Consider the following 14,843-nt stretch of genomic DNA (forward strand, 5'->3'; position numbering starts at 1 on the left):
CAAATTCACTGCTCTCCGTGACATGTTCTGTCCTAGAAGTGATTTGTTGGTGAAGGCAAGCAAGGTATGCTCAAAATGCATGCAGTCTTCCCTAAAACTCAGCCACCCGTGCGCTCGTACCAATAAATGCATGGTGAGGAAAAGTCGTCACGCGGCCACTGAAAATTGCTAATATAGTGGATTTTCGGCACTAGAGCAAATGTGAGCAGATTATCTACCCCTGACAGAAAATATGCGGCTTCCTGCCTGCACAGACCCAGGCGACCGATTTGGACATATTACGAGCAGTCTGGGCAATTCCATCACTTGTAAAAGGCGCGCGAGCTTTCTGTTAACCTTGGTGTCAAATGCCACGTGCCCGGTTTATGGTAACCCACGATTTATTTCCTCAGACTGGATTGCGCGTTTGCAGTAGTTTTGGTTTAAGGTTTTTGTGTGCCTCGACCTGTGTTCCAGCTCGAGCTCACCCTGGGGGTGCTTGACGTGTGCTGTGACAAGCCTGCGAATGTGTCAAGTGACGAAGAAGACACCGTGGAATAGTTGTCTCTCACTCGGGTGTGACTCGCACCTGACCGCTGTACATGACAGACGCCCCGCCGTCTCCCAGGTGACTGTCAGCTGTCACTGCCTGCTGGGTTTATCTCGGGCTGAACACACGGGCTCTGCCCTCCTCTCGCTCTCGACGTGAGCAAACAGCAGTCCAACGTGCATTTAATGAAGCGAGCCTGTATACAAGAGTGCATTGTTTCATAATTGGCAATCTAACGCTGTTCTTTTCTTGGCAACATTATTTCAGTTCTTACTATGTATCCAGTTCAGTTGGTTGAAGTAAACTGTCATTTCCTTCATAAAACTAACACTGAGATTCTATTTTAGAAGACTACATCGTTTGCTTCGAAGGTGGTTAATGTTCATTGCTTGGAAATAGGACTTTTAAACATAGAATAACTAAGTTACAAACAACAAGGGCACCTTTTCACAGGAAAATTGACATTTAGTTTATTGAGATAGATTGTTAAAGCTTTTGGAGGCTAAAAAAAACCCCTGAAGATGCTAGCGATTTAACCTCTGCGTTCTATAAATGTATTCATTCATTCATTCGTCCACTCACCAGCTTTCTATGAGGTGAACTTTCGGCTCAATTAAGTTCTTTCAGTAACAGATAAGACAGTAAAAGGCTAGAAAATTAGATACATGTAAATAACGACACCACTTAGCATAGCGCCATTAAATGTATTAAAATAGTCCGGTTTTTGATCGCAGGTCAGGTGACTCCACAGCGTACTCGCTCTACTCTGATCGCACACCTACCAAGTGCACTCCTGTGTGGTACTCACCACGTCTTGAGTTGACGTCCGTCTTCTATAGATACTCAGCTGGGACGGAAGTACAACCGGTGGAGAGATTACTCCTTTCAGTCCGTCAGTCCAATAGCCCTGAAGAAGTCGTGGGTTCATACCCTGACGAAACACGTGTTGGCTGGGCATCTGATCTACATTAAATCAAGAAAAAACGCCTCATTGGACTACTGTTGTTGTTGCGAATTTGTATGTCTATACTATAGACTTGCAGCATTTATGCTGTAGACACAGATTACATGTGGACAGGCCACCCGTATCAGTATTAAAATAGTGGTTTCTTCTCCACACGCGTGTAGCACGAGGTGCAAGTGTTAAAATGGGAGGCATCAACTTTTGGGTTTTACTGGATTTTTTTATGAAGCACTTCACATCAAGCGCCTCACATTAAAGATTCCTTATCTTAAATTCTATACAAAAAGGAATCTGTACACAGTCAATATGTGAGATACCGTGTGAGGGTTTAAGGACAGCTGCATTCTGGTCACAGGATGTACAATCGTAGCCATAAACTACAGAAAGGTCAGCTAGATTTGCACCGACTGGATTTTGAAGAGAGGAAATTGGTGTTCAATATCAGAGAAAGAAGTATTTCAAGTATTAAAGTGCTTCTTGAGAAAGTGCGGTTTTAAGGCTGAGAGAGATGAGCAGTCTCTGTACTGGTAGGGAGTTCCTTCTCTTAGGTACGTGCCCAGAGAAGGAATGGGCAGGGGAGGACCTTTCCACAAAGTGTGTGATCTGTAGACTTTTCTCTTAGAGAGAGCCTCTAGAGATGTTCAGTTTCTGAGAGAAGTATGAGGGGTATGTAAGTGCAGCGCCTTGTAGATTAAACAAGCAGTTGTATAAGTGCAGTTTGCCTCTATTTGGAGCCATTTTTAGGAGGCGGGGACTGGTGTAATATATGCGTGTGTGTGAGCCAATCCTGGCATGCAGCACAGCCTCTAATGGAGCACCCCAATGAAAAGTGCTTTCTCACAGTCAATGCCGGAAAGTACAAAAGATTGCACACTTGCACAGCATTTTTCAGGCTATTTGGTGGTTAAGAAGCAATTGCATGTCTGCAAGATTTGAGTTGGAAAAATGCTAGGTTGATTCTTGGTGTGAGTTTCAGGTTTAAGTTCCCTGCCCAGTTTAATTGCAAAGGATTTTGCAGAAACATCAGTTAGGGTCACCTTTAGCCTGCCCCCATAAACCTGCAGACCTGCCCCTAGGTTCCTTTGACCCACTTATGCTTAGATGCATACCTCACTGCTTGGGCGTGCCAGCACTTGTAAAACCCCGACCTAAACCTTTTTGCCTTTTATTGTTTCAAGCTCACCCCCTACTTCCATCTTTCTACCTGCCTGCAACTTCTACAACCACCAATTAACAAAGGAGGCCTCCCACTGCCTGACGCCACGTGTGCTCTTATGTTTCCCCCAGTAGTCCGCTGTTCGTCGCTAACCCAGCCCTCTCGCATTCACAGACATTTGCTTGCCTCGGGCCCTGGAGCTCTGCCCACCCCCAGCTAATTCAAAGGTAGTTAAGTTAAAGGGAGAGTGCCTTTCTGGTGTTTAACTTTCAGCACCAAGGCAGCAGCGGCAGTGTGTGGAACAGGAGCTGCTAAAAGGTGCGAGAGCTACAACTCCGCCTAGTAACGCTCAATAAGATTTCTGCTATTCCGCATGGTAATGCATGCACGTGTCTGCAAAATAATGTGGCCAGTCTTCTTTACAATTTGGTTAACCGGCTACACAGCGGCCACACTGCTCCACAACATAGCTTAACAAGCATTGGCATCGCCAAAACCTCTGGCTAACCACTAATAAGGTCCCAAAGGCGAGAGCTATTGGCTATGCCAATGCTTGTTTAGCTTGTCAGTTTCCTCTATCAGGAGACAATGGGCAGCAATTAAAGCTTTTAGGGCTTCAGAGGTGAAGCCAGTAGTTGAGTTAGCTTCCCATCTCCTCAAGAGTTGTTCTGTATCCATTGTTCACAGCCCAGTTCCCCTTTAGGAACTCCCATTAGTCCTTTGAGCTCATCAGAAGGATACTGGTCTGTCTATTTGGAGAGAGGACTCCTTTTGCGCTGTTTCCTTGGTTTACTAATCTTTAGGAATAGAGAGTCCTATTTCAGTTCATGAACGACCTACCAGAAGCGATTACTCTGAGTCAAGGTACTCACAGTCCTAGCTTCCCATTGGCCTCATCCTTTATTTGCAACCACAAGCTCCATTCATAAGCTTGGTATTGAAGGAAAAGTATAGGGCCAGCCCCTCTTTAAGTTATGAGAAGAGGTGGCGCTTAAGGGAAGGAGGCAGTATAAAGGCTATTTTTGAAGTGTGTTAAGTATCCAGGCCTTGAACCACTTATAATGTTAATATCAGATGCACAAATAATATTTGCTCTGGGAATTGATTGTATTTTCCTGACCAGATGAACGTTTTTGTTGGGAAAACATTTTGAGTTACCTCCTGGGTTTAAAGATGAAGTTAGGGTTTCATATTATTTAACATTTGTATGTAGCACGCGGTACCCAACGCTGCACAAACAACATGCTGGGAAGGACTGCCAATCAGAAGAGTTTATCAACACATGGAGAGGCAGGGAGAAGAAAGAGATTAACCATGTTTGAAAGTGGAAATGGGCTGGCGGGCTCAGGACAATTCATGAAGATCTTGAATAGACACGTCTGAAGGTGACGATGCAGCTCTGGTGTTTGAGTTACGCGCTGATGTTAGTATTAATGGAGTAAAACGATGACCGTTTGGAAAATGACTATTTATTTCTTTGTGTTTTGCTTGTACTATTGTTACCTTTTGTTAAAGTCCTGTGTGAACAATTCCATGTTTTTGGTCTTAATGGAAGAATGACACACTAAGGCCCTCATTGTGAGTCTTAGTGAGTAATTGTGAGTGGCCTGTATTTCCCAGTGTGGCTGGTACCCTGTTATCAACCCCATCGGTAATTATGAGATCCTGGGAGCACAACTCACTTCTAATATCTCCACCAGAAAGTTTAGCAGCTGAAAGAAGATACATTCTCTAGAGCAAACATGACCGGGGACAATGAGGAACCTACCGAAGGATCATGCCTGAAATTACCAATTATTTTGTAATCACTTGTTGCTCAGGAAATTCTCATGGTTCAGCTCAAAACCCTTGTTAAATTTGCATCCTCATAGCTAACCGGCCCACTGGTATTGTTTACTCGAGCGTATATTATTAAAACTTAAAAAGTTTAAGAGGCAAGCTTAAACATGTGCACCGTTCTCACAAAATGTGTTTTGATCAAGTGTGATATGCTTGGCATATGGTTTCAAAGTGATGCAGTCAACATGTCATCTGAAGAGGGCGCGTTCAGACTCCAAAATGACGTTTTCTGTACTTTAGTAACTCGGGTATATTAAAGATTTTAAGGTGAGCTCAGCTTTTAGTGCTTGGCGACGTGTCTAAGTTCACAATTAAGAAACACAGAAATTTCTCTCTCAGTTGACATAGGTCATTTTCACTTTGGTTGACGCTTAGGGGAGCATAATTTAGAGGGACGTTATTACTGTGTTATATTGTGAGATATGTAATATTGTACTGTCCTGTTGGGAGACTGAACATTTTTTCAACTGTGTTTTAGATTGCAGAATTGGAAAAGAGAACTGTTGTGATCAAAGATGCAGACCGGGTGAAAGAAAAAATCATGTCCCTACGAAAAGGAGGCGAGCAGAAACTACAGGTTGGAGGATTTACCTTGCTTTTGTTTCCTACATGACTGGTGTTGTGTCCCTTCTCAGCTTTGCTATTATTCGGTTACTGGAATGTAAGTATATCACCAGTATTACTAAACTGGCGTTTACATGAGCTGGACAGAGAGACGCGGCAGGCCAGGTGGACTTATGTACGTATTTCTACTGCTGACCTTCACGCTTAGTCCTGATCCTATATAAAGAGCCTTCTTTTTTTCTACTACTCAGACCCATCTTAGTCCCTAGTAGACTGAGCTTCTTTGTGTCATAACATTGAGTTTCAGTGCTTCTGCCTGCTTCCACCTTGTGCTAGTTTCTTGAAATCCCTCCACATAATAGGGTTTTTAGTTTCATTTTTAATATCTCACTAAATGTCTTTGAACAAGTCTGCAATTTCCATTTATCAGAAGGCAGGATCAGAGAGGGTGTGGGAAGCTCGTTTTTTTTGCAGTACCCTCCACATTGTGTCTGGTTTTTGATGCAACTTTGACTGAGGTATGCTTGGTCGCTGCATACCATGTTCCCAGTACCAGTGCTCTTTCCCTAAAAGCTGTACCACAATTGGCACAACTTCAGCAACCCCTGTAAGTCCTTACTTACTTAAGTTCCCCTGCTACCAAGGGCCCTGGGACTGAAGCGGGTGCATCCTTGGTACCCCTTTACCAAGCTCATGCACACCGACTTTGAGACATTTCCTATCGGAAGCAATAGACCAGTTGGGTCCACCTTTTTACGCTGGATGGACCAGGATTGTTTCGCCAATTGGTGGGTGGTTTGAATTCTGATGAGTGGGCACTTTGTCCATCTTGGGTGCATGGAAACACATTGTTTGTTGGGTGTTTATTTTTTGAGACATGGGTATACTTTTCTTCTTTTTTCTACATATATTGAACTTTTTAATGATACCTCTGTTATTCTTTGGCTCTATTCTTACTTTTTCTTTTTTCTGATTTTTGTTTCTGATCAGAATTTGTTTATCTTCTGCTAGTATTTTCTGATCCACCTGATTGCAGATCTTAGACAGATTGCCCCTTTGTCGTACAAATTGGGACATTATTGTGTTGTGTGCTTTGTTGTCATGTACACGGGCACTTTTATCTGATCTAAATAATTAATGTCTAATTTCATGGGGATTGAGTTTAGCTGTATTGTTAGCTTAGATTGTATTAATTTGGATTTATATCCAAATTAAATTCCACTGGTCTAGTTATGAACAAGAGGCCAATTTTGTTTGTAAATTTTTTTTGTTCCAGCCTTGATAAAGTCTAAGGGGAGACGAAACACGTGTTGGCATAGTCACAGTCTTTCATGCTGGATGTTGCATCAACGAGAATAAAGAAAACACTTTTCAAGAATTTGAATTGTTTGGACATTGTATATTGTAATATGGCCAAAACCATTGAATTGAATATGGTTAGCAGCAAATCCTTAACCAAGCACATTTTATATGGTACTTGTGAGTTAGAACGATTCCACCTTTCCAATACTTGAGGATATTCTAATTGTTTTAGGGTGTGCCTAATGATGCTCTTTTTTATAATCTCCTCTTCATTTGTTTAAGGTTATTTCCGACTTTGATATGACTTTGACCAGGTTTGGGTACAATGGGAAACGGTGCCCGACTTGCCACAGTAAGTACTTATGCTATAAAATTAGTATAAAAAGATGACAGTATAAAATCAGAATATGTCAATGCACCAACTCTAAATAACAAGAGTTTGAATTGATTTCTAGATATTGTGGACAACAGCCAACTAGTGAGCGCAGACTGCAAAAAGAAGGTACAGTATTACTGCTTCCCCCTGCAGCATTTTTCTGACTTACTTGTGTATAGCAAGTTAGGCGAGAGCTGTACTTTGTAATAAAAATATAGCTCCTGACAGCATAGAGGGTCTGGGATATTGAATTCCCAAATCGTGCTTGTAAGCGGTGTGGTTTCCAATGGCAGTGCAACCAATCTAGGCTTCGTTGACTACAACCTCTGGGTGGTGTCATCAGGAAGCAGAACTTGTTTTTCCAAACCTATGCAGATGCAGGCGGTGAGGTAAGGGGGAGAGGATTCCACCCAGAAGTGTCCTCTACATATTCACGCTTGGGTGTCGCGAAGCACGCTGTTATTAAGGCATGTCCGAACGGAGCTCCTGGTGCATCCTGTCGCTCCGCCTTCGCTTTGGGCACTCCTACAGTCCATAATTTCTGTAGTTAATAACTTAGGATTCCAGTTGGGTCAGAGGTTTCATTCAAAGCACCTTCCAGATGCGACCAATACATTTAGTTTTCACCCAAGCTCCATGATTAAAGCCAACATCCTGCCATAGCTGGACTATGACCATTAATTGTGTTGTGATACTACAGCGCATTATACACAGGACTTGGCGCCGCGCGTATACATGAGATTGGGCACAGATTCAGTGTCTTGCAGTCTGCGGTAAGGATTGATGCAAATCTGGAAGGTACTACAGAGGTATCTAGGAATGCATGCGAGCTGCACTCAGGAGCGTCGCCGCTCTTCCAAGACTCCAGGTTCAGAGTAGATACAACAGCAGGCGACGGAGAGACTGGCAATGGAGGGAGGGGAGACGAGTGCGGAACCCCGACTGTGTCTCGCTCAGACAAGACCTGAACCACCTCAGCTAAACCTTAGAGATTAACGTTTTCTGAAGATAACGCTTTCTCCCTGAAGCAATACAGGTTGATGCAATTAGCAGGGAATCTACAGAAAGCACTAAAAGCAGGTCATGGTTCTAATGATATATCAACAGAGTAGTTTGATTTATGTAAATAAATAAACATGAAAGGGTAATGTGTTTCTAACATTTTTTTTGTCTATTTTTCACAGTTAAAGGATTTGTGTAATTTCTACTATCCTTTGGAAATTGACCACAATCGCTCCATTGAGGAAAAGTATCCACTAATGATTGAGTGGTAAGATATGTCCTGTTTTTATTTTAGGTTGTAAATTCCTGGGATTTTGTTCAGTTCTTAGGTGGGGTAACTAGTGTTGAGATCGTGTGCCCTTGTGTTCCGCAAATGAAAGTAGTGTAGCCAACAACGATATTTTGTTTTTAGAGCAATTCTGCGTCCATGGGATTACGAGCATTGTAGTGGCTGTGTGCTGTCAGGATATTCTGGACCTTGCTGCACGAGATCAGATCTGTGATTGTTGCATGAACTTCATGCATGAGATTAGAGCTGTGATTGTTGCACGAACCTGATGCATGCGATCAGAGCTGTGATCAGAGCTGTGATTGTGGCATGACCCTGATGCATGAGATCAGAGCTGTGATTGTTGCATGACCCTGATGCATGAGATCAGAGCTGTGATTGTTGCATGAACTTCATGCATGAGATCAGAGCTGTGATTGTTGCATGAACTTCATGCATGAGATCAGAGCTGTGATTGTTGCATGACCTTGATGCATGAGATCAGAGCTGTGATCAGAGCTGTGATTGTGGCATGACCCTGATGCATGAGATCAGAGCTGTGATTGTTGCATGAACTTGATGCACGAGATCAGAGCTGTGATTGTTGCATGAACCTGATGCATGAGATCAGAGCTGTGATTGTTGTGGGACCCTGACGCACGAGATCAGAGCTGTGATTGTTGCATGACATTGATGCATGAGATCAGAGCTGTGATTGTTGCATGACGTTGATGCACAAGATCAGAGCTGTGATTGTGGCATGAACCTGATGCACGAGATCAGAGCTGTGATTGTTGTGGGACCCTGACGCACGAGATCAGAGCTGTGATTGTTGCATGACCTTGATGCATGAGATCAGAGCTGCGATTGTGGCATGAACCTGATGCACGAGATCAGAGCTGTGATTGTTGCATGACGTTGATGCATGAGATCAGAGCTGTGATTGTTGCATGACCCTGACGCACGAGATCAGAGCTGTCATTGTTGCGTGACCCTGACGCACGAGATCAGAGCTGTGATTGTTGTGGGGCCCTGACGCACGAGATCAGAGCTGTGATTGTTGCATGAAGTTGATGCATGAGATCAGAGCTGTGATTGTTGCATGACGTTGATGCACGAGATCAGAGCTGTGATTGTGGCATGAACCTGATGCACGAGATCAGAGCTGTGATTGTTGTGGGACCCTGACGCACGAGATCAGAGCTGTGATTGTTGCATGAACCTGATGCATGAGATCAGAGCTGTGATTGTTGCATGACCCTGACGCACAAGATCAGAGCTGTGATTGTTGCGTGACCCTGACGCACGAGATCAGAGCTGTGATTGTTGTGGGACCCTGACGCACGAGGTCAGAGCTGTGATTGTTGCATGACGTTGATGCATGAGATCAGAGCTGTGATTGTTGCATGACGTTGATGCACGAGATCAGAGCTGTGATTGTTGCATGACCTTGATGCATGAGATCAGAGCTGTGATCAGAGCTGTGATTGTTGCATGAACTTCATGCATGAGATTAGAGCTGTGATTGTTGCACGAACCTGATGCATGAGATCAGAGCTGTGATTGTTGCATGAACTTCATGCATGAGATCAGAGCTGTGATTGTTGCATGAACTTCATGCATGAGATCAGAGCTGTGATCAGAGCTGTGATTGTGGCATGACCCTGATGCATGAGATCAGAGCTGTGATTGTTGCATGAACCTGATGCACGAGATCAGAGCTGTGATTGTTGCATGACCTTGATGCATGAGATCAGAGCTGTGATTGTTGCATGACCTTGATGCATGAGATCAGAGCTGTGATTGTTGCATGAACCTGATGCACGAGATCAGAGCTGTGATTGTTGCATGACCCTGATGCATGAGATCAGAGCTGTGATTGTTGCATGAACTTGATGCACGAGATCAGAGCTGTGATTGTTGCATGAACCTGATGCATGAGATCAGATCTGTGATTGTTGCATGACCTTGATGCACAAGATCAGAGCTGTGATTGTTGCGTGACCCTGACGCACGAGATCAGAGCTGTGATTGTTGTGGGACCCTGACGCACGAGATCAGAGCTGTGATTGTTGCATGACATTGATGCATGAGATCAGAGCTGTGATTGTTGCATGACGTTGATGCACGAGATCAGAGCTGTGATTGTGGCATGAACCTGATGCACGAGATCAGAGCTGTGATTGTTGTGGGACCCTGACACACGAGATCAGAGCTGTGATTGTTGCATGACATTGATGCACGAGATCAGAGCTGTGATTGTGGCATGAACCTGATGCACGAGATCAGAGCTGTGATTGTTGTGGGACCCTGACGCACGAGATCAGAGCTGTGATTTTTGCATGACCTTGATGCATGAGATCAGAGCTGTGATTGTGGCATGAACCTAATGCACGAGATCAGAGCTGTGAATGTTGCATGACGTTGATGCATGAGATCAGAGCTGTGATTGTTGCATGACCCTGACGCACGAGATCAGAGCTGTGATTGTTGCGTGACCCTGACGCACGAGATCAGAGCTGTGATTGTTGTGGGACCCTGACGCACGAGATCAGAGCTGTGATTGTTGCATGACGTTGATGCATGAGATCAGAGCTGCGATTGTTGCATGACGTTGATGCACGAGATCAGAGCTGTGATTGTGGCATGAACCTGATGCACGAGATCAGAGCTGTGATTGTTGTGGGACCCTGACGCAAGAGATCAGAGCTGTGATTGTTGCATGACCTTGATGCATGAGATCAGAGCTGTGATTGTTACGTGACCCCGACGCACGTGATCAGAGCTGTGATTGTTGTGGGACCCTGACGCACGAGATCAGAGCTGTGATTGTTGCATGACGTTGATGCATGAGATCAGAGCTGTGATTGTTGCATGACGTTGATGCATGAGATCAGAGCTGTGATTGTTGCATGACGTTGATGCACGAGATCAGAGCTGTGATTGTGGCATGAACCTGATGCACGAGATCAGAGCTGTGATTGTTGTGGGACCCTGACGCACGAGATCAGAGCTGTGATTGTTGCATGACCTTGATGCATGAGATCAGAGCTTTGATTGTTGCGTGACCTTGATGCATGAGATCAGAGCTGTGATTGTTGCGTGACCCTGACGCACGAGATCAGAGCTGTGATTGTTGTGGGACCCTGATGCACGAGATCAGATCTGCGATTGTTGCATGACGTTGATGCACGAGATCAAAGGTGTGATTGTGGCATGACCCTGATGCACGAGATCAGAGCTGTGATTGTGGCATGACCCTGACGCATGAGATCAGAGCTGTGATTGTTGCATGACCTTGACGCACGAGATCAGAGCTGTGATTGTGGCATGAACCTGATGCATGAGATCAGAGCTGTGATTGTTGCATGACCTTGATGCATGAGATCAGAGCTGTGACTGTGGCCGGCTGGAGACCCTGTAAGGTGGTTTTACAATGTTGGTGTCTGAGGTGTCGCTGCCCCCGCAGCAGCTTGGTGTAACTTGCAGCATGTTTGATAAAAACAAGAATCCTTAAACCCACCTCGTTAAATTAGCGGCTTTTGGATTACCTAAGGTGCAGTGCGACAACCATGCAAAGCCCTTCCATCCCTAAAACCATTCCTTGTCTTGGGAGTAAACTGAATATTATCTTTACAAATCATAATGAGGTAGCCGGGAGCTTCTTTCAGAAACTCCCGCACTGTGTCCGGCTTTCAGTTTTGCACAAGATCTGTTTTTGTCCTTAACAGTAAATTGTGATTTTGTTTTTGTTGTTGTTGCTGCTGCGCAGGTGGACAAAGGCACATGAGATACTGGTTGAGCAGAAGATTCGGAAGGACTTGCTTGCCCCAGTTGTAAAAGAATCCGGTGCCATGCTCCGGTAAGAGACCCTTCATTTGTTACGGCTTTTCCCTTTCTAATCTATTTGCAGGTCTACCCACCACTATGGGGTGTTTCCCTCTTTTTTGATTTTGGGCATACTCTGTTACTTAAATACCATCAGTGTTCTCTGCAGGTACTCTGACAACTTTGTTTTACTTTCCCCACGTCTCGATTTCCACACGCATTCTCACTTGCGCTTTAGTTCCTGGTCGTAGACCATGTTCAGAAATGGATCCAGTGGGATCAGTTTGGAGGGTTCTTGGTCACCGAACAGACAAACCAACGCACCCAAAAGCAGTTCGCAGCTCATGGGGGATTTGCTTTACTTTCCATTTTCCCCGAGGATAGTTTTAAAGAGGACAAGATAGCTCTTTGGGTTCGTAAATCTGTTGTGGCTCCCTGTGGTCAGCGTGTTTGAACCAATGTAGGAGCGACGCAACCTTTCATTATAACCCGTGACTTTGGTGATAGTAACACATGTTATTGGTAGTCGCACGTCTGTGGTATCAAGCGTTCTGAAATGAGAGTAATGAATAATTTTCCAGGTCTGGACAAATCCATGGACGCCAGACTGCGTGTGTGTGGTGTGTCTGTGCGCCCCTCATGCCTGCCCTGTGGGTTGGTTCGTGGAAACTCCATGATAGGTTCTCATTCTTTTGATATCTCACCCTCCTTTCCTCTGCGGATCGATAAGATAGTGATCTCTTCAACTAAAACGTCTCCAGGAGCATGTCACTGCCAATCACTAATTGACCAATAATTGCACCTCCTGCACCCCTGCCCGTGAGTTCCCGATCCTCACAGGATGCAGCTACGGGCAACATCCCGCGTTCTCCGGTCTCTCCCGCACATCGAGCTGAACTCTGGGGCTGTCCTGTTCATTAACTTCTAGACAAGACATACATTTTGGTACTAGCCACCGTATATTTGAGATTAAATCAGTAATCTATTCCATACTCAAGATTTAAATATTCATAATTATTCCTAGGCGATATACACGTTCTTCATGAATCTGTTTAAGCTCTGTGAGATTTCAGATGTGTTTTCGAAGCCCTCGGGGGGCTCTTCATGAGAGATCTGATCGCCCTCCCCTATGACCAAGGTGGCATTTTGGACTTCCCACCAAGACTTCCGCGCCATCATTTTCAGGAAATGTGGTGGTGGCCACAGTTTCCGCACTGTGGTACTTTCAGAGGTACATTTTAACGCGCACTAAGGGTAACAAAAAGTACATTCCTAGCCCGGGTGTGTTCACTACAGCAGGGACTTGCCATTTAAAAACTATTATATTGGAGTTTTCTTAGGAATTGTCAGTTTATAAGTCAAAGCATATATCAAATATACAAAGTGTACACGCCATGCTACGTATCACCTTTTTCTATAGCAGGCATATTTTAATTTGTGCCACCTCTATAGTCAGTAGCCACATTTGTGAGTTTGTAGCCCTGTTATGTTGTACAAGGCAATAGATTTCCCTTTTGTTTGAGAGTCTCCCTCTGTGTCTTCAAGCTCTGCGATTCCTCTGATCTTGTATTTCAGAGAGACTCGTACACAGTTAGTCCCCGCGACACTGACTGGTGAGTGGCGGCGCTTGCAGGTTCTGTGGCATAGGCCTCTGGTCTCTGTACAGAGACCCTCTGAATACTGTTTATCCGCGGATGGTATAGCCTGGTGGTTCCATCGCGCTCGGCTGTATTGCTGAGACAACAAACAGCTATCAATTCTCTGCATAGGTAATGTAAAAACACCCTCAATGAGCGGATCCTCAGACGCATCTCTGCCATATTTGCAGTCCTATTGATGTCTGTCCATCTCATTATTTATATCAGGAGACCGAGCACTCGCCAGGACTGCTCCTCCAGGCTGGAGAATCTACAAGTGTCCTCGAGACTTCCTATGTTTGAAAGGCCTCCTGAATGTGTACATTTCACATCCACTTTCCCCAGGTTCACCAGCATTTTCTGTGGTGTGATTGCCCCACCAGGCAGTATTGAGTGAAATTGTCTCTGTTGTCTTTGCCAATGCCTAAGCTGCCCAGGCAGAAACCCCTCATGTAAAGGGCATCGCTCTACGTGTCGTTCGCATCGGGGATGATGACAGTGAGTAATCGCCTTCAGTTATGTAAATGCTACTGTACCATTAAAAGGGGACAAGATTGGCTTATTCCTTTACTTTTCTGGTGTACTTAATGTTGTTGATTGTGTAGACAGACATAACGCCCTCACTGTGCCCATTCCCGAATGGCATGCAAATCTTATATATGTCTAACCAAAGACGGCCAACACGCGTTGTAGTTTTGTGTTCGTTGTTGGCAGCAGTTTATTCGCTTTACACATTCGGTACTTACCCTGACATATTTATATGGCCAGGTTCATAAATCGTCACCATGAACCATCATAGCATAGGGTGTCATACATTATCTGTTTGCTCATAAGTCCTGTGTCATAAATCATTGTTGTATTGTAATTCCTTGCGTTACAAGCAGTCATAAGTTTTCTGCCATAAATCATTTGTTGATCATAAATCACTGGTTTGTCAAAGCTTATTTGCATATCCTAGAGTTGTAGATCATCCTGACAGTGCGTACATTGTTCTGTTGATTTCCACGCCCCTTTGCGTGTGGGGGTAGCGTCTCCCCGGAGTTAGGCCCCAACTCGCTGCCTTGCTAGTCTCTTGTTGTGTCCTGCCATCTGGCAGGCGTCTGGGCTGTGAGTGCCGTCTCCCTTTGCTACCCCCTTTTGTCAAGCCTACTCAACCTGCCGCGAGGCATCCCAAAGTGAGCAGCCTTCCTTCTACACACCGCCCTGTCGGTGCGCTTCCATCACCAGCAAATGTACCCTTTGTATCCGCAGCACCACCATGGAGGCTCTCGTCTTCCTGTGGCTACCCCTGTGTGGGCAGTTTTCTTCCTCGTCTTTTGCTAAACACATCGCCACCTCACAGGTTGCTACAGAATATGCGCATCCCTTCCTCCAATAG

The 14,843-nt window shown here is 44.8% G+C and overlaps 1 protein-coding gene across 1 annotated transcript in view; it reads left to right on the forward strand.

The window, feature by feature from the left end:
- Positions 1-14,843, forward strand: part of LOC146869176 (7-methylguanosine phosphate-specific 5'-nucleotidase A-like) — a 70,193-nt gene that overhangs the window by 31,662 nt on the left and 23,688 nt on the right. The window contains exons 2-6 of the mRNA XM_085641907.1: positions 4,967-5,065; positions 6,637-6,706; positions 6,810-6,856; positions 7,915-8,000; positions 11,773-11,862. Of these exons, the coding sequence (XP_085498033.1) occupies positions 4,967-5,065; positions 6,637-6,706; positions 6,810-6,856; positions 7,915-8,000; positions 11,773-11,862 (392 nt within the window). The remainder of the gene's footprint in view (positions 1-4,966; positions 5,066-6,636; positions 6,707-6,809; positions 6,857-7,914; positions 8,001-11,772; positions 11,863-14,843) is intronic.

The sequence above is a fragment of the Triturus cristatus genome, chromosome 1_1 (genome assembly GCF_964204655.1).
Source record: "Triturus cristatus chromosome 1_1, aTriCri1.1, whole genome shotgun sequence".
Lineage (NCBI taxonomy): Eukaryota > Metazoa > Chordata > Amphibia > Caudata > Salamandridae > Triturus > Triturus cristatus.